Genomic DNA, 26,480 nt, shown 5'->3' with positions numbered 1-26,480 from the left:
TGTCAGCAGGGTTGGTTGGTTTTTAACAAGACAGACTTTTTTTAGACTTTAGAGTTTTAATTTGTATTTCTTCAGCTAATTGGGATGGTGGGGAGCAGGGAGAGTGACAGAATAACAATCATTGCAACTATACACAAATTTACTTTAGAAGGTACATACATGTTTCAGCATAAATGAATTTTATTCCCCAAACGATTGCCCATAAACTCTCATCTGTGGCATTCAAAAGTAATCTATGTTGAGCTTCTGATAGAAAAGTGCTATTTGAAGTCTGAGGAAAGCAGACTACCAATCCCTTCTACAGTTCTGCATCAAGACATAAAAAACTGATGCACAAACCTAACTCTAAATATCAACACCCAAAAAAACCCAAGGAACTGCTAAAAGCTCCCAGGGAAGCAGCATAGACTGTCTGAGCCTCAGAGGAACAGGTCTTCAACATGTTCCTCGTTATTTGATAGCTAGTCTTAATATAGTTAGAAGAGTCTGAAATAGATGAAGGCTGAATTTATTAAGGCAGGATTGCTAAAACCTAAAACTTTTATGAAGCAGTCACAAAGACATGGAGGGTATGAAAAAGTTCTAGGAAACAATGAAAACAATTCATTTTTCTCTACATTGAACCACAAATATCCTTCCATACAGTGTGAAATTTAGCATGGTTCAGAATAAAACATGGGCTTTGAGGAGAAAAACAAAATAAATCATTTGGTTACACTGAAAGTCTAAAATCACCTTTTCAGAAACTCAAGAACATACCTAAATCTTATTGCAACATAGGATACAAGGTACTTTCCACAAGATCCTTTCCATATGATCTCTTCCAGTTGAAGCAATAGCCATACAAAAGGCTTTACTGATTTACAATTCCCAGTACTGAGCAGGTTTTTTCTCATTGTGGGTCCAAGGATACAACAGACAAGAGAGGCTCCACTCAGGTGGAGCTGTGGCTTCCCAGAGGGTAGCCATGGGAAGCACAGGATGGTGCACAGCCAAAGCATCCAGAAAGGATACGGACAGCAGGGACTCTGTCCTATACCTACACTGAATAGAACAGGAAAAACCCCACCACACCAGGCTGAATGGAAGACAAGATGCTGCTGAGGGAACATTTCCTTCAGATGCTTTGTGGGACAGAGCCAAGAGAGTTAGAAATGTTAAAAAGGGATTTGGAGCCAGAACAGTCGATGAACGCAAGAACAGGACTGTTAAGGAGATGACCAGACCTGAGTGCAAGGAAGCCATAATATTCTCTCTAGTCTGGAACATGAAATACTCAAAAGTGGTTTGGAGGAGGGGAAGAGGATGGCATTGATCCTACTTACCTTTAGTTCTTCAGCTACAGAAGTGAAGAGGGTACCCACAGGGCAGGTGGTGGCAGCATTACACCCTACATCTGTAGGACTCACACACCCAAAACTATATTAGCATATACACTAACACAAGAAATTTCATATTTCCAGGATGAAGTGTGTGTTATTATATTATATACATTATATTTATTAAGTTCTCTGCATATTTTTTACTTATTTCATATTTTCCAAGAGCATCACAACACACTCTTGAGTCACAGACTTTCCACATCACCTTGAAGCCACACGTAAGCTGGAATCTCAAGAAGATGCAAGGAACAGGGTGGTATTATCTTTCAAATACACACCTCAACAACAAACCACTCTTTAGTTTCAGGAACCAAATAGAGAGCAAATAAAATACTTCAGCAACTGAGTGATTTACCACATATTTACAACCTACAGCAAAATGGACAACTGGGACATCTGAGAGGAGCAAGTAGAGGATAAATTCCTCTTTATTGATGCCTTAAAAAAAAAAAAAAGAAGTCAAGGCTACATTTAACTCACTTTAGATCAGTTAAGAAAAAAAGATACTTCAAAGGAGATAGAGTGCTAGAATAACTTTTGAACCAGATGATGAAACTGTAGGCTAAGTTTTACTTGGTATCACTAAATTCATGGCAAGTTCTGAGGAGTGTGGCTTCTTTCCAAAACAAAGCAAAGGGTCAGGTTTCTAAGAGAACCAACATTAGTAATTTAAAGGTCATTTAGAACATTTTGAGGAAGTCACATATATAGCTTATCATCTTTATACATAATCAAAAGGCAGGAAAAAAAACCCCAAATCTGACAGCACTTAATAGTGTGAAAAGCTAGTAGGAAAAGAGCAGGAGACAATCCTGAATAGTAACACCTCCACATTAGCAATTCTCTTTAGGGAATTTTATTAGTCCAACAGCTCTGCCAAGGCAAACAGGGACGATGGTACAATCTAACACAGTTACAGGTATCTAGTTTTGCTCCCGGGCACACACGAGCCCTGTGGCTGTAGCTTACATCCCTTCACAGGTCATATGCTCCATCTGATGTCACAGACTGACCCCAGGCTGGCCAGGAGGTGGTAAAACCTCCCAAATCTGGGTTCTGTTGTGCATCAGTCAGCACAAGAGCCAGAAGAGCCACAGAGAAGAGAGGGAGGCTGCTGCTCCCACTTCTGCCGCCGAGGGCTCGGCCCGTGGCCGCTGCTTGCCCTCGGTGGAAAGTTAAAACAACAGAGTGGGAAGAAACAGGAAGGTTTTGCATTATGCTGTTATTTGCTGTGCCAGCAACAGCCAAAACAGATTAGTCGGTGTCCAAATTCACGAGCATGTCCTTCAGAGCCAGCTTCCCAGTTGTTCACCATTTATCTACTCCTCATCTACTCCTAAGAGAGCATTAACTGTTTCAAACCTTAAATAAGTCACCCTCAAATTATTTCTCTCAGTTTCAGTTCAAGTGAGTATTCCTGGTATGGCCGGTTTCCCAAAGACCACAACAAAATTTTTGTGTAAATATCCACCTGTCTCCACAACCAAGTTAAACAAATACTTGTAAGGAAATGGAATTTAGAGCAGTCATTAAAGACAATATCCCATAATGACCAATTTTTGGAGAAGGTACAGATACTACTACAGTTTCACTCCAATAAATTGCAATAATAATTTATTGTCCTGGAGAGACTACACAATCTCCTATATATGAGGAGATGGGGCTCTGAGGAAAGTCACTTTAATGCTTTTTTTGAAATTTCTGGAGCATGTTTCCCACAATGAACAGGACACTAGTACTGAAAATTATTTTAAAAAAACTTAATGCAAATTCACTGAATTCTGTACATATTATTAGAATATTATCAGACTGTGTCTTTAATTACATGCAGCCACAGAAGGATATCTTTGAGTTTGGAGTACTAAAGAGACAAGTTGAGGAAGAAAATGGTATCAATGAGGAAAAAAAAAGAGAAGAAATAGGTAGGAAACTGTGGTGAAATAGGGAAAAACCTTTTTCTTTCAATCTTAGATACAAAAGCTTCTTCTAAGTTAAATTTATAGTCCATAAAAGGCATTTCTAATTAAAGTACATTAAAGCAGAGAGTGTTACAGGGGAAAGAAGCTGTAAATGGAGAGATTAAAAAGAACACCCAAACAGTTGTGGGTAACAAAAAGAAAGAGCAAGAGACAGTGAGAAAGTTATGAATGAGTACAAGAAAAGAACAGATTCCTCCTTTTCAGAGGGAGAGGATGCAAGAAGCAGGATGCAAGGAAGGAAAGGAGAGAATTTACCGGAGAAGAATAAAGCGTGATAGCTTTGAGGGGGGAAAGCACAAACAGCAGAGACTGTCTGCTGAAAGAACAGAAAATCAGGAATAAAAATAGTTCAAAATACAGACAAATTTAATACATTGGATTTTGACATTAATTTCTGAAAAATTAAATTTGATACTTAAACTAATGGAAAACAGATGCCTAAAAAGTTACATCACTGTGTCAGGCAAGGAGAAAATATGCAAACAAGAAGAGCTAGAAAGATCACAGATGCACAAAATTACAGGGTATGCATCTCTACAATATCTAGCTATTAATCATCTTCCATTTAAATAAAGTCCTTACTGCTTTATTCTATCAGATTACCTATTTACACAGAAACAAATTAAAAATAACAAGTTTCCTTCTGCAATACAATTACAAATTAAATGTACTTTTAAACTGCATTGGTACTGGTAACTGTAAATGATCATAAGAGAAATGCTTCAGAGCCCAGCTGCATTTTATGCAGATATTTACTATCAAGCACTGTAATTAAAAATGAGCATTCTTAAAGGTTACAGTACTAAAACTATATAAGTGGCTTATTTAAATTCTAAATGGCAAACCATTTTTAAGTAAGAATATGTCTGAATTGATCATAGGTGAGAGAAAATTTCTCATTCCAAGTTAAAATCCACTAAAGCCACACTAAGCAGAATTATACAGGTATAACTCATATGAACATCTGGCTATGTAGGTGGTGTAGGCTTCTTTATAAGCAACAAACAGTAGAGCACATTGAGTTAAATTTGGTGTCAAATATTTAAATTTATTCCAGCTTCCATCGCAGATCAGAGAGAAAGATATCTCATGTTTGTAATAGTGTAGTTTTTCACTAACACACAATGGAAGACCCTGCAAGGACTTTTTAAGCTTCAGGCTTTCAAACTTTCTGTATTAGACTTATATGTTAGGTATTAGACATATATTTTTTTCTTTAATGTAAAAAAGTTTTTTTCAGTTTGTTTATTGATTATTTTTACTTTTTAAATTTTGCTCAGAAGCACCAGAAAATGACTGGCTGATACAGGGCTCAGGATGCCTGGAGATCTGCAATGACTCAGAAGGTAACACAAAGAATCCCCTCAAGGAGCTCAGTGCATCACATTCACCTGCACAGGGTCATACATTGATTTTTCCCCATCTGGGACTGGAAATACACTTCTTGTGCTAGAGACAAGTCACCTTCAAAATCTTCAACTTCCCCTGCAGCACAATGAGCAGCTCACCTTAATTAGTGAGGACATTATGGCACAGATCAACAGTGATCTTTTGTTTCTACCTGTAGCTTCTTTGTTGATGTTCTAGGAGAGAAATATCTGACATAAGCAACTGTTTAGGCTTGACACTAATACCATGTGAAATGCTATGGCCTGTCATACACAACAGACCAGACTAAGTGACCTCATGAAATAGGAGTTTAGTTCATTCAGACTAGTGTCTGTACAAAGATTTCCCATGCAGTACAGTCAGGCTTTGCATGAAACACTCCAAGAGTGAAGAGATTTAATGTTAAATTAAACAGAAAGATGTCCCCCAGCACGGCTTTATCCTGTTTACATTGAAGATACATGACAAGTAGATCCCATATTTAGAGAAGATTGTATTTTAAGTCTCCATATATTTGGCACATTCAGATATTCCCTACTATTTTGTTAAACATTGAGTGCTAACTACATGTCTGTCTCCTTATGGGCAACATTTCAATTTATACACAATGACTCTACTTAAAACTAGGATGTAATACCTTAGTAAAAATTATAGTGTCTTTATAATAAAAAGCTTCTCTGGTACAAAAAGGGGTAGAAAAAAAGTAACTTTTAAAACATGAATTTTTAGATACTGCTCTTAAGCCTACAACAGAATCCCTAAGCAGAAGGAATGTTATATATTCACTTCAATTTGTACTTCAATTGAGGCAAAAATCACATTACCTTATTATATAGCTCATATTCTTCCTACTTGGTAATGAACCCTTTAGAAAACCTTCCTATATTTTTAGCTTGATCTGTTACTCCTTCAGTCTAAAAAAATCCTGGGAAGAACTTCAACAAGGAATGAGAACAGTTGTTGAGACTGTCTCATTCCAGGTCTGTTGCACACAGTTCACACGCATTCAGGGCTCAGATTAACCCAGATCATTTTGAACAGCAGATAATTAAAAAAAAAAATTAAGCATCATAAATTACATTTCATCCAAAAGGCTCTTAAAATGCTTTATGGGCTCTATCCACTCCATCAGTCACCGAAAGCAAGTACCTCTGGGATGAAATGCAACAACTGTTCCACGGGGCACGGCAGAGGAGAGGAAGTGAGGAATACCAGCACATCAAATTGCAATTGCAGGGGGAATTTAGGTAGGAAGAATGTAATTACCCCATTTGGAGCCTGGCCAGACCACGGGGGTTAACATGTTATAAAGAGCCCTCTGAGAATTTTAACAACCCCTAGTGCTCAGGACCTTTAATTTATATTAGCCCTGAGGAGCAAGGCTAACTGCTCCACTCAACTGGCCTGTACGCTGCTGCGGGAAGAGGGGAAAAATCACCTTCTGGCTGTTCCCTGCTTCCACCCAACTACTGAGCAGATTAATAATACTTAGTCTGCAACTTCTGATGGAAACATGGCACAAGGCAACATGATTGAAAGCTGCACAGAATCGGAGCAATTCTTACTGATCTTTCAAAAGCCACAGAGGAAGAAAATGTTTCCTGCTCCAGTGAGTAGGAAAGTCCTCACACAGAAGCGCTCAAGATCATCTCAGCCAGTCTAACAATAAATACTATAAGGATACACAGACAGGAAGACATCAGAAATACCTATTGCTCCTCCAGCATCAGGCTCTGAGAAAGAGCAGGAAACTACAGCACTTGTTTCATTCATGAAGTGAGCAGTTGTCACCAATTACTCTTACTAATATATCTTATGATAGTAGATATATATATATATATATGCATGTGCATTTTAATTCTTTTGGCTTAAGTAAAACCAAATTGAAGGCAACAATGAATATAAGAAAGATGAGCAGGAAGAAGAAATATAAGCATGCAGCTCATCTTACTTTTTTTTTTTTTCCACTGTTAGCTTTAAGCAGCTTAAAAAAGAAAAAGGTAGACTTGTTTCCAAGTCTCCTTCCTCCAAAATAAAATACCAAGTGAGGCCATAGTGGAGCATAGCTTTTCACTCCCATTGAACCAAAAGCATTTGGAGCAAATTCCAGGAGACTGCCAAATACTCTTTGAAATTGTTTACATTATCTATCCATACCCCACAAAATTGTCTTATTTCTTCAATTAGGTTACACACAATTTAGAGTAATTTAGGCTCTTTATTATAGTCTAATGTAATGCACCAGAGATACTGTTACTCCATTGTTTTCTAACTTCTGAATGTCCAAAGGGATGCATTTAATTTGCCTTTGACATGCATTATAGTAAAAGTATCATGGTATTGTACATTATTTTCTCTTAAAGCCCCCTGTTTCTTTCATCTTATAATGAGAAACTGAAAGAAGAAACAAGGAAAGGCTTCACCAATTGAAGCAAAGCAGTATCTTTTGGCTGTAAATACTCCTTGGCCACAGCAGAGGTGCTGTATATCACGTGGACAACACTCCTGCTGCAGGAGCTCTGTGATTTATGCTAATGAGAAAAGCCACCTTGACGAACAGAAAACAAAGGACAGAATAGTTCAGTGCTGATGCAGATTTTGAACATTAGGTTTAAGTTTCACAGGAAATACCGAAGACCAGTGGTTACAGGAATCTCACAGTGCTGGTACATATCTGGGAGTCCTCGCTGGAGAGACGTCGGTCAGAGGCACAAATCATGAGTGATTTGTATCATGTAGTTTTATTCCAGGACTTATCAGCTCTTCCATGTGCTCTGGGGAAGAGTGGACAGTCTCTGCTTTCTAAAGAGGATTCACAGACCAGGACTTTAACTGCAAAAACACCCTTGAAAAAGCACATAATTCAGTCTTTCATGCAAGACCATCACACGAGACTGATCCATAGCACTGCAGTTATAAGGGAGAACTTGCTTTGTTAAAAGTTCACATTTAAGCAGGTCCCAGCACTGGATTGGCATGTTCCTCACCTCCTCTCCAAACAGTTCTGGGACATTTCTCAAGGCTTAAGCAATGAGTGTTTTTGAGTCTCTAAAGAACTAGATTCTTAAAAGCATTTAGGCACATGCAAAGTTTTCACACGTGCTCCTTCCTGACTTCTGAGCATTTAGGAAAAGCCCAGCACTGGTTTAGAATATGTGTACCCTTCCTTTGTTCAAAGATGATCAAATCCAATAGTGCAGGCTTTGAACAGCCATAAAAGGCAGAAATTCATACTTCAAAAACTTAGAATGTGTTACAGAAGACAGACCTGCTCTGAGGCTTGAATTCATTCCACGGACATAGAAACTGATCCCCAGAGGTAGGTTACTTTTAGGGATAACCTGTGTCATTTTGACCATATAAGGAATTGGTCTAAGCTAAAAACTAACTCCTTTTCCATATCTACTATGTGGAGATCATGTCAGCTTGTTGGCAAATTAGAGCCAACACCAGTGACTTGAGACACGTATTTATTCCTCTAGAACACTGACACTATGCAAATCATGTCCAAAACTTATTGCCATGTTTTTGCTTTTTACTTGATTAAACAAGAGTCACAGGCTATGGAGCAAATTTTGTCCTCGTGATTACTAGAAATGCTCTCCCACTCCAGCACCTCTAAGGAGGAGACCCGTGCTCATACATATTGCTTTCAAGCTATTCATTCCTCACCTTGAATACAGAAAACGCTACACAAGTAAAGAAAGTGCTTCACAGATAAAGACAAAATGCAGAACACCCTATGCAGACAACTCTGTTTTGGTTTTAGGAGGAGTTCCCATGCAGAAGGCAGCTAGTAAGTGTTCCTGTGACCATGAAATGGAACATTAAAATAAAATCAATAAGAAAATGCAGCAAAACTTACTCTGGCCAAAGAGTGAGAACTGCAGAAATATCTGTGCTATCAAAACAGAAGTAAAATCTTTTTCAAACAACAACAATAAAAAAAAAGAGCAGTTACATGATTTGCAGGGTCAGCCCTGTTAATTTATAGCCAGGCCACAGTGCACTGAGTACCCTTTTTGTATTTCTCTAAATACATACTATCATACAGATGCAACGTCCTGTGTCACATATGTCCAATAATTAAACAGCACGGACAACTTGACGTAGTTGTTTGCTATGACCTATTAAAAAATAACAAAACCCAGCAGTTTTTATGCTTAATACAAGGTGGGGAAAAACAAGGGCTGTATTTTCCCCTTTGGTTAAGGCGAACAAAAGTGGCCATGTATCTTAACACCTGGGAAAAGTCAGGGCATGCACAGCTGGCCGCGAGCTGGTCACACATTCCTGAGGTTACAATTACGGCCAGTGTTCTCAAACCAGGCTCACTGACAAGCAGTTGCAGATGGCCAAAAAGCTTATGTATGGAAATAGCTTTACTCAGCAAAATCTTAGAAAAATAACGTATCAATAGGAACACTTGTATCTGTAGATGTAGCACTTTCTCAGAGATGTTTTCTTCAGTTAGCCCACAGGTCATGTCATATAAAACGAAAACAGGAAAACTTTTGTGTTGCACATCATATGCATCATTTGGTACCAGCATATCATTTTCTCCACAAGTAGAGTCCCAGTGCAGTTAAAGTGGGGAAACTCTATCAGCATGTTCGGTTCTGCTCCCAGATTTGCCAACAGCCAGCCACATGGCCAGCCCTCTTTTCAACACTCCAGTTTGATGAGGGGACAAAGGGGCATCACAGGACTCATTTGTGTATAAAACTTCATGCTTCACACACTTGGATGAACAGGTACCAACACTGTAAAGTATGATCTTATAATCTCTGTAAGTAATGAGGAAAAAAAAATGTGCTCATGTTTTCCCTTTTCACTACTGACATTTTAAAAAAACACCTACATGGAAACTTCTCTTAGGTTCACTGAAACAATCAGAATTCAAACATGGTAAAAACTGAATAATGATCTGGTTAGACATGAGAAGAGAAAACAAAGGTTTTAGTCATTTGCAAAACAATCTTTGCAAGATACTTCTTTAAGGGTGGTGTGATCACATGATTGGATGACTTTTTCTGTGATGCTGAAAGCATGGACACTCAATATAAAAGAAATTACAACAGTTAAATTACAGGAGGAAAAATATATTTAAGTGCAACATCTACTATGGTTTTATTTAGTAGATTTCAAACTCCTGACTGTTTGGGAAAATCTATACCAGCTATCACATAACAAAAATTATTAGACTTCACACCAAACATGGCCAGAGCCAGCGATCAGGGCCACAAAAACAACTGAAACTTGAACTAGGGGGTCTATTTGTACCACTAAGTAAAACCTTTTTTTGTAAGAAAAGAACTTCTATCTTTTCCAAAACAGAGTATGCAAAAATTGCACTAAGGTGTGATTACAAACATTTTATTTGCAGATATTTTTCAATAAAAAGACAGAGTAGAAGAACAAATATACAAGAGTTTGTGCCTGCTATTCCCTGAGCAAAAGCCCTGTTACTGTGATTAGTACAGGTCAACAGATGAACATCTTCATGATGTTACACATGATCAGCAAGACTAAAAGGTCACTATGGTTTTCATTTACTATTTGCTATAAAACTCATAACTTAAACTGACTTGGTGCATGTTTCTCAGATATCACACATACCTCGAAGTCAACAAATCAGAGATTAGATTACAAATCACTCAATGTAAACTTCCACTGATATTTTGTCCCCAACCAGCTGAAAGTAGAGAAGACCTCTCCAGAGCTTCTGGCTGTCCATTTCATTGGGCCTTATATTGCACTCCTTGAGTCAGTGAAATCTCCCTCTATGAAGATGAGGGAATTTTGCCAAAGTAAAGAGAGCAGGAACAGACCTATTGTACAGCAGTAACCACAGAGTTCTCTTAAACCTATTAACATTTGTACACAACACAAACTCATTATTAAAAAGATTTGTACCAAATATTGTAGGTTCCTATTTGTAAAAATGCCTAAGTCTCTTAAAAGAGCATTAGCTGTGAGGTAAAATTGAACCTGCATATTCCCTTTTGTATATTGATCTTTTCAAAGATTATTTTATTTAGCTTGCAACTACCAGCACAAATGCTGATTCTAAATATATCTGCTGAACTCTAAATGACTTCTGTTTATAGAAATAGGACATAACAAGCTATTAAATCTTCCTTACAACAAACTGCTATGCCAAAATACTTGCTCCAGATTTTTCAGCGAAAAGACTTAGACAGGCAACCAGAAGAAGACTGGCAAGACCATTATTGCAACATATTTTATCATTTAAGCCTTTCCTTAGATGGACTTGATTTTAGTCTTGTTAGTTCTGCATCCACACAGGTTTAAAAAAAAAAAAAAAAACCCAACAAAAAAAAATCCAGTTGTGCTTGAAACCCTCATTACTTTCTCTGACTAAAGAATTCAACACAACAGTTTGTTGCTGCATGGCACCTAAATAAACTCAGAAGAAGCAGGACACAACAATAATGAAAAGCTGCATAATTGCTGATGATTTGGAGTAATACAGTCAGAAATTATATAGTCCTGAGGGCTCCACGAGAAGTTCACAATTAGACAAGAATGAACTGCACATGACCATTAACCATTAGATTCATGCTCATCACAGTAAAAATACAACTGTGTAAGCTGAATTGCAGAATTGGGGTTTTTCCCCCCTGTAAACTCTGCATCCAGTTTTAAGGCTGATTGAGCTGTTTCTTCGGTTTCTATAATCTTCAAGTGGCTGGTGCACTTTCAGGTGCTGTGTTTTCAGGTTCTACAGTGAAGCTCACTAAGAGTATAAAATCCAATTATTCTAAAAGGTCAGTATCCATTTTATTGCTGTTATAATTGATGCATAATCACATTTACTTATCTGCAGACATAGATCAAAACTGAAGTTTCAAAGCCACACTTCCTAAAGGAGTTGGCAGCATTTTCAGTTGTTCAAAGGTCATTGTAAATAAAGCATAGAGGTATGGCTCTCCTAAATGGCAATGGGATCTGGGGCAAGCCACTTTGGAAAAGGGCATTTTGAAGCTGAATGTGAAGCTTTATGAAAAGGTTCTGCAACAGAGAAGGCTACCTTGTGGGAGAAGCAACTATATGAATTTCTCTGATGTGGGAACAGTTTTCTGCAGTTTCATTTGTCTTAGTAATTATCAACAGGTTTCTAAATTATGCACACCTAAGGTGTCAGGGAATGTCAGGAATGTTAACCCACTAAATAGTCGAACTCTGTCTGCTTAAGTGAAGAACAGAAATCCAACAGCATATTCCTTTGAAATAATCAATTTACTACTGGTCTGTTTTGCCCAACTCTAACAAGAATCACACCTCAATTCCCTCCTCACAGCTGGAACTATTTGCCTTTCAAAAACCATTTTATATGAAAAATTCAAATTATTTAAAAAATTATTTCCCTTCTCTTGAAATGAGACGACGGGACTCTTGTAATGCTACTTAATGAATATGAGCAAGTTTCTCCCTTTCCTCCTTTTTAATAAACTCTCTTACCTTTCATTGTGAACATCTCTCATTTATCTAACATAAGAAGTACCAGGCTAACAAGAACAAAAAAAAAGACATAACCTCTTTATTATTTTATATCATCTTAGATAGTTTTACCTGACTAAGCATCTTTAAAATCCTGCACAAACAGGCTGCCTGACATTAGAATTAAGACAGGATCTTAGTTCTACCAGTGCAATTTTATTACTGCATTGACCTGACAAGTGAACACTCACATATAAATACTTTATAAAGCATTCCTCTGTCAAAATGCTTGCTCCTTGTGAATATTGTAATTTATCAGGCATTTCAAGAGCTGAAGCAAAGAATATCGGTGATCTAAAATATCTAAAAAATGTAATGATTCAATTAATGCTGAGTTACTCCATGCATGAATGAACAATTTAACCTGGGCTTGAATACAGTATTTTAATAATGCAGCTGCCATATTTACTGGTCTCTACATTTCCTGAAAACTAATCTGCCAAACCAGTTATACAGTATTAATCTTCTGTGCTTCCGTTCCTGGAGTGTGAGTCAGTAACGCTCCAGAATCGCACGTCACCTCGCTGAAATGCTACATGTTTTATAACATTTACAAATACTCTAACTGTAAAATTAAGGCAGATATATTTTTCAGTTGAAAAACTACCTTCGAGCATCTGAGTGGCAGGTACAGGTTTCTAGAAAACTTCATGTCTGTTTAGGCGGTAATTTTTAAATATCTTGAAATACTAGTTTTGGGGTTTTTTTCCTAAGTACACATGGGATTGTAGCTGCAGTTTTGAGATTTTTTTTCCACAAGGCTGTCAGACTCATAGCTGTTCTTTATTTCAAAGCCTTGGTAGCACAACACATTTCTCATAAGAAAATAAGTGAACTAAAACTACTTTCTCACAAAGTGCACTAAAGAAGAACCTCTTCTATACCACCTGATTGGCACTATCCCAATTACCATGCTTGACCTAACTGAGCATGTTCTGGCAAAGCTTCACCTGTAATCAACTTCATATGGAGTTCATCTAAAATGCACGTTCCCCTGGGCCCTCAAGAGCAATTTTTTTTTCTCCCTTTAAAAACATAGCTTGTTTCACTTCGGGGTGAAATTATAAATACAAGAACAACCTTTGGGCAAAACCAAAGTTGGGGGTTGCTTTGCTGAGTAATTCAGCCCAGTGAAATCACCAATAAAATTACTGATGTGCAAAAAGACTCAGCACGGGTTGATGAAAAATTACAGTAACTTGAGATAAACATTTATGACTTCAGATAAAAATGTGATTAAAATAATAAGTAAATAATCTTTAGCTGCAGATGACAGCAGCATTACAGTTAATCATGATATTGGGAAATGTTAGGTAGTGGAAGACAGGATTAACATATTGCTTTAAAACATTCCATTACTTTCTGCATCTGTTTACTGATAATAAAAGAAACAGCTGTTCTAAATGTAACATTAACAGGTGTAAACCGTTCATTTGAGATTTTAAAACAATAATTCTCCTCCGTTTCCTCCTTAGCTATTCCGAAACGACATTACAAACACCCCTCCTATTAGCTTACACAATTAACTCATAATTGTTCAACCTCTCTGCATGTCCACAAAACGTATACATGTGGAGTTAGCTTCCTTCTCACTCTGGGCAAAAGGCTCTGTTCTCCTGCACTGCACATCCTGAACTAATGCACCAGATGTGTCCCATAAAACGGTTGGTCACACTATTCAGCAGCTTTCCTTTAGCAACTGTTCTATATCAAATTTACTGTAAAAAAGCATCATAATTACGAAGCAACACTGTATCAAATTCACAGACCTAATATCTCACTATGTTCAGTTAAACTATGAATGATAATTGAGCTTGAAATTGTATATTTACTTTAAATAAGTCCTCCAAATCATCTGCAACAATGTGTGCTTAATTCGAAGCCATTAACAAAAGATTTAACATTTCCACATTTATACTCTCCATAATTTCAGATATGATACTCCATACTTATGGGGGGGGGAATAAAAGCAAGTTCTGGTAGCTTTCCATTTGCAAAATTAAATGAATGTATCTTAGGTTTTTTGGAATTGCTAACCCAGCCTGTTAAGATGCTGGGTACAAAACAAACAAAACTCTCAAGAATCCTTCCATATTGCTATTGCAGCCAAATAATTGAATCAGAACTAGAAGTTCATTTAACAAAAGAAACCAAACCCCATTACAAAATAAAAACCTGACCTGCTTTACAGAAAATAAAACAAACCCTGAAGACCAAATATTATAACCCTTTCAAAAATTGATGCTTATTTTCACAAAAGTAATACCAGAATGTTTGTAGGGAAAAAAAAAGCAGTGATCCCTTGAGATCAAGGAACGTGTGCTTTTATAACTAAAGAGAGTTTTGCTTATGAGTATTGATGCTATTGCTAGATATTTTATATAGCCCACACCAGAATATGGAAATAGAGAAGAAGAATCTATTTTAACAAATTTAAAATTACATCATATAGATTTTAGTCTTGCCAATGACTGCTAAGTGCTCCTGAAATAAGTTAAGTGTTTCTCTGGTTTTATTATTATTTTCTGAACTGCTATTATTCATACTAAAGGGAAAAAACAAACAAATACTCCAAATCCCTTTACACATACCACTTCTTAACTGAGAGGAAACAGAAACCTGATTATTTAGATTCCTACTACACTCAGAAAAGAAACATAAGAGGTGCTACCTCTATTTCATGTTTATACTCGTATTTGTACTTAAAGAAAAATATTTTTTCAATGAGAATCTCCTGTATTTTTAAACAAAGTTGATATTCAATGGTTTCCCATTAAAATAATATGCAACTTTTCAGACTTTGGGCGAGGCAGACACCAGAGCTGCAAACACACCACCAGAACTGAACCTGCCATACAATCAACTGTCTGGAAAAGGCAAACACACAAATAACATACAACCAAAAGGTTTTGTAAGTTTTATTATGAGATCATGCTTTAGTTGGAAAGCTCCAGATTCTCCCCTAGGGAACACTCATACCTGCAGTAGGCATAGTTTAGGAAAGCAAACACGCTTCCATGAGAAGCATCGTAAATAACACTTTGGCCTGCTGGTGACGCAAAGGGAGGAAAGAAGGATGCTCGTCTACTGTCAGACTCAGACCTGTCTACCCTCATTTTAGTCAAAATCGTACAAAACTGAAATGCCAGCAGAGGGCAGCGCAAATACGAGAAGTCCCTGAAATGCCCCGGCCCGGCCCCCGGTGGGGAAGCAGCTGCGTGGGTGCACAGCGTGGGGGACAACGAGGTGGCTGCCACTCGCTCATCGCTGGGAACGCACCCAACACGTCCTACCCTGCTGCTCCTTCCTCGAAGGAAAAAAGGTCAACTACCACAATAATCCAGTCCACTGAGCATTGAACTTTTCAGGTTTTCCTCTTCCTTTCAAACAGCCCACGGAGCTGGGGACAGATTGACTCTCTGTCTGCAGGGACAGGGACAGGCAGCCTCTGTGTGCTCCCCTGGGAGCCTCGTGGGGTTCACCACCTAATGACACATCCCAGTAGCACCCTGTGCTGATTCAGTGGCAGGAAGATGACGTGCCTTTCTTTTGAGAAATGTTACAGCAGGTGCACCGCTTGACTTGAGCTTGTAAACCTAGAACTGGGGTACTTCTATTGTTTAAACAAGGAACATAAAACGGATGCATCAGTAGAAGCATCAGTGAGAGCACCTCTGGAAACAGAAAGTAACATTTCTTTTTGTCCACACTGGATAAAGGAAGGAGAGACTCAACATCTCTAAAGCCATCTCCCATCAGCAGAGTGCCTGTTAACTCACAATTTCAGCTTGCACTCCCAACCACATGTACCATGGTGGGGAAGACACCCCAACCTACCACTCCCAAGCCATGTTACAGCACTCACTGCTGGTACCCAGCCACACAACAATCCATCAGACCCCACAGAGACAGAAACAAACTGTATGTACACCTACCTAAGGGAGAAATCCACAGCAACTCTCTTGAGGTGAAGGACAGCAAACTCACCCAGGAAAGAAGGAAGTTAGGGAAGACCCACCTCCCAATTGCCTAACCTGGCACACCTGTACCTACTGAAAATCCTGATGCTAATTTGATTTCATAGCAACTAAACCCACCATGGCACCTGTGAATACTCATTTCCCAATCACTTTGTCCTCAATCTATGGCCTGAAAACCTGTTAAAACAACTTGTCCTCTGCGATGCTACCATTACATGAAAGGACTTGATGTAGACCCCAGTGTTATCAAAGATACTAGCATTTGCATCAGTATAATTAGGATACATCTATCTTACCTATATTTTGGAAAGGAATCAGCAATTATTATTATACATGTTATATTCCCAACTGACTAGAATTGGTGCACATATTCTTTTTAAGTTCCAGCAAAATTAGACTAGAGATAAATTTCACTTCTCCAGCTTGCCTTTGGCTTTTCTCACTGTAATGGCTACTCTCTAAACTCTAACAGTTTATATTCCAACAAGAATAAAAATAAACAAACTATAACCTTCTGTATCCACTGCACGGCTGGGATCCTGTTTCCCCATGGGAGCCAAGAGTCACGTCCTCCTTCCTCTGTCTCCATCCACCTTCTCACTTCGATTCTAAAAATTCACATCTTCTGCACTGAGTGACATTTACAGCCAACAAGTGTTCAGTTTGTCAGTGACATTCTCATCCTGTGCCTTGCTCACTGTTGAGCTTGGAAAGATATCTTGCTTGTGCCCTTGCTCTTTATGAAAAGGATAAACCTACTTTAATGGCATAAAGACATAATCATAGAATCACAGAATAGTTTGAGTTGGACCTTTCAAAGGTCACCTAATCCAACCCCCCTGCAGTGAGCAGGGACATCTTCAACTAGATCAGGTTGCTCAGAGCCCCATCCAACCCGACCTTGAATATTTCCAGGGATGGGGCATCCACCACCTCTCTGGGCGATCTCTTCCAGTGTTTCACCACCATCATTGAAAAAACTACTTTCTTATATCTAATCTATATCGACTCTCCTTCCTTTTAAAACCATTACCCTTGTCCTATTGCAACAGGCCCTGCTAAAAAGACAATCATTACCTTTCAGATTAGAATTTTTATGTTGTCATGTACTGCTGTGACATGATTCCTTAGTTCACCAGCTCAGCACTCTTTGATAAAGGGCAATACATCAGTGACTTACATTTTCAGACTGTACATTTGCTTGTCTGGTCCCATACTCCTGTCCACCAAGCAGCTTGAACTCAGGCCTTTCAGCAACCTTCAACCACTTACCCAACAGCCACAGAAAAGCTGGGGATGGACAGGAATTTTCAGGTGAGCTTTCCTGAAACTTTTGAAACCTACTCTTCCAGGGACACTGCATCTGCTATACACAGAAGGCCTAACAGGGCAGCTTTATGGAAGTAGGCTCCTACTTAAAATAGAGGAGTAAATATTGTGTTCTGAACCAGTTTCCCACAATCAGTCTCTCTCTCTCTAGCAGACTATGCCCTGGTTATGCCACATTCTCCCCAAGTGAGGACAGTTTATGTTTCCCACCCCCAAGCAGTTTGTGTGGTGTATATCACTGAACCAACATACATCCATGGGCATCTGATTTCAGTGCTAACCTGGGCTCCTGTGACTGATCCTTTCAGGTCACTGGCCAGTTTTTGTTGATCTAAAGTTTTTAAAGAGTACTATACTGTTAAGAATAATTTTTTAAGTGTATAATTTTTGGAGCTTGGACTCTAGGACTTCAATACTTATTTACAAGAGCTAAGAATTTCCAAATAGAAATACAACACCACAGATGTATAACTATAATAACTGCATATTCCAGTGCCATATTTAAATACTTACAGCTATCCGGAATTCCTTTGAAAATTAACATCTGATGCCCTTAGTACAGCAAACTTTGCCATGCTCTGTTGAAAGCAACTTCTAACCACTTCACATCTAAAAAATTTTGACATACTGGTATTTTCTAAACCTGCAGCAATAAGAAAAGGATGAAACCAGCTGAGAACATTTCTTTAATAAATTCTTTTTAAAAACAGTGATAAGTAGTTTCTCTACAGTATTTATTTCCAATTTACAAGTAGCACTTAAATAAAACAAGTCTCTAGGAGGTGAACATATGACAATGAAAAGTCATTATAACAAAAGCTTTGCACAAAACATACTGAAATCACAGAGTAATGATAAAAATTAAGCAAGAGAAGTATGACCCCAAACAAAATGTTCCATTTACTAAGTAATTTCCATGGAGTTGTGCTTGTCAACTTCTGGAATATCTGTTAAGTGATGAAAAAAAGGGCGACCATGAACACAGCCTTTATTTTCCTTTCCAAGCTGTTGCTTCATCCTGTAAATTGTGTTTTGTACATCTTCTTTTGACAAATGTAAGGGCAGCTGCCGAGCTAAACGTACTGCTTCTCCCTGTGGAAAGGAAAAACAAAAACAAAACCCCAAGAGTTTTAAAGTATCACTTTTTAGCACATTAGCCTGGGGCTACCAGAAAGCAGGCATTAAGCACTCACTGTTTAAAGGTCATTCTTTTCTGCTGACAAATACTCTGAATCCCAAAAACCCAAATGTAACTCTAAACATACCTTACTGGTCAGTTCATGACATTTCTACAATGGAGCCATGCACAGTCAGTCTCCTGGTCATGTTTGCAACCTTTTGCTTTTGGAGTCCACTTCTGCAAGATGCTTTGTGTTTCTAAAGATCTTATTTCCTGTTGGCATCATTCACTTTCAGCATCAGCTGAAGATGTTTACCAGTTCACAAGACACATCCTACACCACGTGAACTAACATAAATTCAGTCAGCCAGCTAAACAAATTTTGAAAAATACTATAGTGAAACCTTAGATTAATGTTGCATTTAGTACTGTCTATTGCATCCAGTTATCTCACTATACTGGAAAGCAGAGGTGACTGCTAAAGCACATACCCTCAAATAACTAAGCAACTTCAAAAAGAAGTTGTCAGGTTTTTTGTTTCCTCCTTCAAGATGGGCCTTCCTGCCATTGCCTTCTCTTCTGTACTTAAGTCATGTTGCTTAGACAAAAATGGAGGCGGCATAAAATCTCCCCTCCTGTTGTACAAAACTGAGCAGCATTCATAGTGATTTAATCTGAATCTTCCCATTTTGTTTGTCTGAAATTTTCCCCTCCTCTTCCAAGTGGGAAAAAGATCACTGTGGAATATTCTGTACCCTGGAAGGCTGATTCTTTAACCATTACCCTATTCTTTCTTCTGCACTGAACAGTGTGGACTTACAAGGCTGTTGGTTGTCAGTATGTGTCTCTGTTAACCACAGAAGTTACTGGTGTTAACTAAATACAAGCATTTGCAGAGGCATATGGGGTTCACTGCATGTGGGACTTCATTTTTTGTTTCAATGTCTTAATTCCAGTGACAGCTTGTTTTTCTGGCAAAAGTAATATCCCCTTATGTATCTCTGCCCTTTCTCTGAATGAATCATAGGAATTTTTCTTCTTTAAGTGGAAAAGGTGCATGTCCAATTTTCACAGTATATGTCCCATTGAGGTTTACATGAAAATTAAGCTTCAATTAACACCTACTTTTCCTAAACTATTACCTTAAATCATTTTATAACTACTTCATAGATTTATTTACATAAGAGATAAATTTGGATGACTATTCTGGATTCAACTGCCTTCTAGACTCTGTAAAGCAATTCTGTGGCAGCTTTGTATTCTAACACATAGAAATGCATTTCTAGTCTGAAAACCGCCTGTGTAGAAGAATCACTTTGTGAACATCAGCTTTCAGCATGTATTACATCACACTGGATATGTCTAATGGAAGTATTTTGGTAAGCAATGCACAACCCATAAACCTCAGAGAGGATATGACATCCTCCTTTTCAAAAGTAACTTCTGTTAAGAACGCAATGACATTAATTAAAACAGAAAGCTGGAGAAAGAGTTTCAACCTGTTGAAGAAATTATAAGTATAGCTGGCTAATACTTCAAAGCAAGTTTCTGTCTTACCTCCAAGTAATTTACCACTTTGAGAGGCCTACATTCATATACTTCCTTTGCATTTCCATTAACTACTGCACTCAGAATTTCTTTCAAATCAGAAATACCGTAATATGGCAGACAATTTGCCATCCCTTCTATTTCCAGATGACTTTCTGCACCTGAAACACCTGAAAATACAAAAACAAAGCAGTAATTCATGCACTGCTTAAACTTCTATTCTGGAGCAATTAATAGAAAATTAAACTGATGTAAAGCCACTTAGTAAATTAGTCTCACAAATTCAATACAATTAGAAAACTTTATTTGCTCCTCCCTTGGAATGAAAAGTATTTATTTGTACAATGTTTCATTATGATGATCTGTGCTTATTCACATCACAAATGTCTCAGCTCACACTAATTCAAATCCTAGCTGGCACTGTTTAATGCTTAAAACATTTTGCAGCATTCCCAGTCTTGAGCACAGCTTTAATTAAAGCTTCTGTGACTTTAATTAAACATACATGAAATTAAAGTAGAAGCCAGCAATAAAACACAATTTAGTTTGAAAAAAATTGAAACAGAATGTTGGCACTATTTCCTATGTAATTGGTTTAAACATCTGTAGAGTTCAAATGTTATCATAACACATTCAGCTTCTACTGAAATGAAAAGCATTTTTTTCTCCTACCACAGCTGAGGAAAAACCTAAAGGCTCTGTGACTGACTTCATATTATCATTTATATCATATCGCTGCTGCAGCAGGTACCACTCTGAGTAGGAATGATGAATAAAACATTTAAACAGCCTTCCTAACAAATCTTCAAGCTTTGAAGATTAAGTGATTTCACTTCACTTTCTTTTTCACATGACTTGCAAAAAAATTGAATGAAGTGCTCCTGCACAACTGAATTTTCTCCCACTCCCAATCAGGAGCAAGTTCTCTGCTGGTGGGGCTCACATATTCTCATGCAGCCCTTCAGACCCCTCCTCTTATTCACGCTGGGTGCACAGAAACCTCAACCCTGCACAGCCACCTTCCCTTTCCCCCCACTACAATTCTAACAAGTAAAGAATTTCACAAGGAGAGCATGGAAAAAGACAATTCATAATGAAAATAAACCCACTCTTGTGTAACGGCCCCAGGTAAGATAAATTACATTCAGTGCAAGTCACGGATGCTTTTTGTAAAGTCAAAAGAGCTGGAGACAAATAGATTGATCCAAGGTGGATTAAACTAACAAACTGTGATAAGGGATAATTCCTGTGCCTAATCCAAACAACAATGTGAAATATTTCAGAAGTGAAAGTATACATGTCACCACAAGGTGCTTTTATTGGGTAGTAGAACAAGGCTGTTATCCATGCCCAGGTACTGGTTTTTTGACAGTCATTAAATAAGAGCAGAGATGAACAGGAAGACTGTGCAGATTGAAACTATTCCTTAATATGGGTGTGTCACCAGGTAAATAATGCTGTTGGGCCTTTTTAAGCTTCATGGCACGAGACACTTTGACCAGAATGGGAATTCAATATAGTGAACAACACTCCAACCCTCCAAAAAATCAGAGACCTTTCTTACAGCTACATATTTAACACTGCTTTACACCTGAAACTTTTTTTTTGTTTTTCACCCAGCCTTGTCTTCCTTCTCTTTCCCAAGCTGCCTCTTCCTAACCACGACCAGCAAGCACAGACATATTTTTATGCACTGCTGTAAACTTGTGATCAGATTCAGCTTAAAGCAAAATAAATTATCTGAAAGTTCACCAGTTATTAGAGGTGAGATAAGATGATGTACTATGCCAGTGTTTCCCCATGGGAAAGCCTGCCAGCAAGAGACAGGAGGAAAAGATGAAGTCTTTTTAATTTCCTTCAGCTCTTTTCTCTCATTTTTGTCCCATTTTTGCTTTAATGAAAGTTTAGATTTGAGTAATTGTTCCAGCCTGCTTATGTTACTTTCTCTCTAAAATTAGAACTCAATCTACTTGACAACCTTTCAATAGTTACCTCTCTATATGCTACCAAACACAAGACACAAAATTTTGTGAGGTTTCAAGCGTTCAGATTTTCAGTTTAAAACCTTGTATTTCCAGTGCTTCCTTTTAAAATTTTATGACAGTGAAGTTCTGGATTTGCAAAACATTTCCTATGCATACTCTTCAGTTTCCCCAACAGCCATCGTTCCATCTGCAAATTCTGACAGCCAGATTTGACTTCACCATTCTGCTCGTTATTCTGAAAGGCAGAGGGGGCTTTAAAGAGTTTAACATAAGAACAAACAGTACAAATCCCGGCTAAGGGAAGTTGTCTTCTTGGGTATTTCTGTTTGTGTGCCATTCTCCTTTTCTGCTTACAGTCTTTAAGCTGCAAAGTAGCCCACTGCATGCTGATTAACAACTAGTTAGCTGCAAGCCTTTGCAGGAACTCTCATTGGCAATATTTGATGATATAAGCAGACGTCCAAGCCTCGATGTACTTGTAAATTTTTGACAAAATATACATTAAGATTTTTGAGTATTCAAACAGCAGTCTTCAAGCAGTTTCCATGGCAGTTTCTATTAAATACTTTGCAACTTCCAAAGAACATATTTCCATGAACAAATAAACTAGCTTTCACATGACTAAAAATGTGGATTTCTCATTGCTACAAATTTCCCCTTTCTCTTTTCAACCAAAGCATTTACAATCATCTTTGGATAATTCCTTCTAGATGGCCAGGAAAAACTGTTCCCTTCCAGCTGCCACCTAGATTAGGTGACACTATAACACTGTCTATCTTCTAGTCTATGGTCAAAATCAAAGTGAAATTAAGTAGCAGCATGATTTTCCACTGGTGGGTTACAAGAGCTGAGGCAGCTGTTATTATCAAGAATGATTGGTTATTTACCTATTATTTCTCTTTGAAGGCTCATAAGCACATCCTTTGTATATGGATATGTTGGCTACTCATACTTAGGCAGACAATTCTACCCTAAAAGTCTGCCCCAGAGCATGGCCCAAGGCCCACCATTGTTACAAAAGCAGGTAAGGTGTTCCTTGCTCTCAGCTCCTCTCCAGCCAAGAATTCACAATTCCAGGACTTTCACAAGGGCAGATGGACAGATGCGCAGTGAAGGTACATATGACAAACACATCTTAAGAAGAACTGGACAGAAAGTAATCCCTCTTACTTCTTGAAATGCTTCTCTGCACATCGATGTCACTGTGAGCAAACAAATGCCTGGCAGATCCCAGAACACTGAGTATTAAGTAATTTGCTTTATTAAGTAAAAGCAAACAGATTGCTCTCCCAAAGGTAGCATCACTTGGAGGCTCAGTAAGGCCAGAACATGAGGGGGTGGGAGGGCAGTGGAAGACAGACTGGAGCTCAGCGTCACAGCCTTGCAAATTACAACAACTGGCACATTCCACAAAGAAATCATTGATTTTGCCTAACTGACATACTGACAGCAAGAAGCATTTTCTGGGCTATTTCACAACATGTTTTTCACTGTCAGCTATGCAGAGAAAAATCTAGTTAAAAACTCCTTAGACTGCTGAGCAATTAATATAAAGAGAAATGGGGAGACAACTCAAAAGATCTTTGTCTACCAAAACCATGTAGAAGATAGGGCACTTCCAAAACCTAGGATTCTTGGAACAACTTCAGCTGCAGTCATAGACAGTCTCTGAACAGTGTGGAGCAAAAGTAAATTACCTTTCTGTCTTATAACAAGAACACATTGAAAGGGCAGACTTATTGTCAAATAAAACAACAGGCAAGTAAGGCCTGGAACTCCCACACTCTTGTAAAAATAAATATCCAAAGGTGCATTTGTGAAAAAGGAAAACATTGCTGGAAGTGCAAACAGTTTTCCCACCAAAATGACAGCACAAGAACAAAACTCCATGTGCAACTGAGTTCTTGCTAGAAAGAAAACACCTAATTAGACCTTTCAAAAACCCACTAGGAGTAGTGCATCTGGTGCCATGTGGTGCCGTGGGGTTCAGAGCGAGGCTTGTCCATGGTAGGCCTGTGAGGAAGACTCCTGGAAAGTTACTGGAGTAACTAACTAACCTCAGAACCACCCCACAAGCTAAAAGGTCTTGGCCATTAAAGTGTATAGTTGGATTTCTATGAGTGAAAAGCCCTGTGAGGGAATAAGATTCAATTTTTGACTATTAATCCCAAGACCTGACAAATTTAGTGCAAGACTAATGCATTACAATTCTTTTATCCTGTGACTGATGTTGCCCCTTACAGACAAGTCATCCAAATAACGAAAAACCAATATTATGTGGGTGGGGTTTTTTTTCAAGCAAGCAACTGTCAGAATCAAAATCCTTATAAAAAGCCCCTCTGTGCTGAGAGTTGCCGAAAAGTAGGAATTTGAACTGCAAAGAATTATCTTTAACGAAGATCAGTGGAGATGCACACCCAATCCAACATGGGAATTACCAAAGTCACCTTCCAAATTAAGGCAGCTGCTCAGATTTTCTTGCTATTAACAGTCAATTCTGTAAAACACCCCAAAAACAAAAGGAAATAAGGAATGAATACATGGTCCTATGTTTAAGTAATTATTTTAATCTAGGAAACTGTCCTATGAGATGCACAATACCAAAGCAAGGGGTCTGGCATTCCAAGTTAGTATCTGAGTATTACGAATAACTTAATATATGGGAGTGGGCAGGAACTGTCTGGGTCCTTCTCTTCTTTGGCAGAATATGTGTGGAAATTTAAACAAATAATCAGGGCAACCTACTAGACTAACAGTCCTCTTCAAAGACCACCAGGGGTCAAGGAAAGCCTCTTCTGTGATTAAAATTGCTGAACACCAAACTGGAGGAGCCAAGTTTCTTTTGTTCTTGCTTTGGAAGGTATTTTAGAGCTACCAATGGTATCACAGACTTATTCATATGGAGCAACAGAAAGGCTTATTATTTAGCAAGAGGAAATTATCAGAAATACCACTTTCCCATTCAGATTCAAAGGTAAAGAACAGATCTTATGCTTGTAACATAAAAAAAGGATCTGTCTCAGAAAAAGGAAACTTTCTACCACAGAAAATGAAACTCTTTGCCCAGGATGAAAAAGGGAGCCATGCACTAGTGGCTATTAATAAAAAAATTAACCAGCAGTCAGAGAGGAACACTAATGTGATTATGTCAGGGATGAAGTCCTAAAGGAAAGTACTGACCTCCAAACATACTACAGTGGACCCTGACAGCAAGAAAGAGTTGATAGTTCAGTTGAGAAACAGCAAATACTAGGGCTGATCCAATTAATCAAAAAAGTTGGGAAAAACTGAGTTACAAAGGTATGTGCACAGAGAAAGGGGTTCCAGTGTGCTCCTGTGAATGCTGCCAAGGTGAAACTCTCCAGCTGTCATGGGTTAAGTGCACATTTTTATTCTGGACACCTCTCCATAGCAAGCTGTGCTATGGACACCTCTCCATAGCAATCATTCACCATGCAAAGCAGAACCTCTGGCCCCAAAAATTAACAGTATATCCTGAAGAAAAAAAATCTTTCTGAAGCAACTTCTAGTTCATTTGAACAACAACATTTGAATGTCCTGCTTTCAGGATGTGTCTGAATTTCAAAAAAACCACAAAAATAAACACTGAATTCAGACAGCGAAAAAAATAATGCTTCTGTAAGGACAGTGAAGAAGGTTTTGTGAGACAAACTTGTTCTTTCAGAGCTGAGAAATCCTACAGAATACTCAGGTCTAAGTGGGACAAATCACTCCTGGTCTGCAGGTCACTTTCTGTAAAGATTATACAACAAGAATCTATGAACTAAAGAACCCAAATGCATAGTGGAATTCCCTGAGAAGGACATACAAGGAATGTTAGTAATTAATACCTGTGTTTCTAAAAATCAGCTTTAATAAGTATTTGTAGAAGATAGTGTATTTCAGGGACAAGATTAAATAAAAAAAAGAAAAAGAAGGGACTGATGAAGTATTAATAAAAATCCTTGGGTCAGCTGGAAAAAAAGCTGGGAGAAATTCCATTTGTTTGCTGGTATTTCTACCTTCATCTGCAGTGGTATGCTCTTTTTATACAAGAGGCTGTAACTGCTATAATGTCATCAGCAGAAGCTTATAAACATGACTGACAAGACTCAGATGTTATTAACATTTCACTTGAGTAGTTAAAATAGAAGCCTGGGACAAAGAACTGAATTAGATTCCCATTCTTCACTGGGCTATCCGCATGGTTCCGATCAAGTCCATGACCATGGTTCATCAACCTG

At 38.1% G+C, this 26,480-nt stretch overlaps 1 protein-coding gene across 5 annotated transcripts in view; it reads right to left on the bottom strand.

The window, feature by feature from the left end:
* Positions 1-18,250: 18,250 nt before the first annotated feature.
* The window catches only part of PMS1 (PMS1 homolog 1, mismatch repair system component), a 44,991-nt gene continuing 36,761 nt past the window's right edge, over positions 18,251-26,480 (bottom strand). For all 5 annotated transcript variants that reach the window (XM_017828535.1, XM_017828533.1, XM_017828534.1 and 2 more), the window contains 2 exons: positions 20,261-20,421; positions 18,251-18,675 (listed from right to left, as the gene is read on the bottom strand). In XM_017828535.1, coding sequence (XP_017684024.1) covers positions 18,487-18,675; positions 20,261-20,421 — 350 coding nt within the window. In that variant the 3' untranslated portion in view covers positions 18,251-18,486. The remainder of the gene's footprint in view (positions 18,676-20,260; positions 20,422-26,480) is intronic.

The sequence above is a fragment of the Lepidothrix coronata genome, unplaced genomic scaffold, assembly GCF_001604755.1.
Source record: "Lepidothrix coronata isolate B3197 unplaced genomic scaffold, Lepidothrix_coronata-1.0 Scaffold149, whole genome shotgun sequence".
NCBI classification, from domain to species: Eukaryota; Metazoa; Chordata; class Aves; order Passeriformes; family Pipridae; genus Lepidothrix; species Lepidothrix coronata.
Note: the sequence above shows the minus strand (reverse complement) of the source record. Positions and strands in the feature narration are given on the sequence as shown.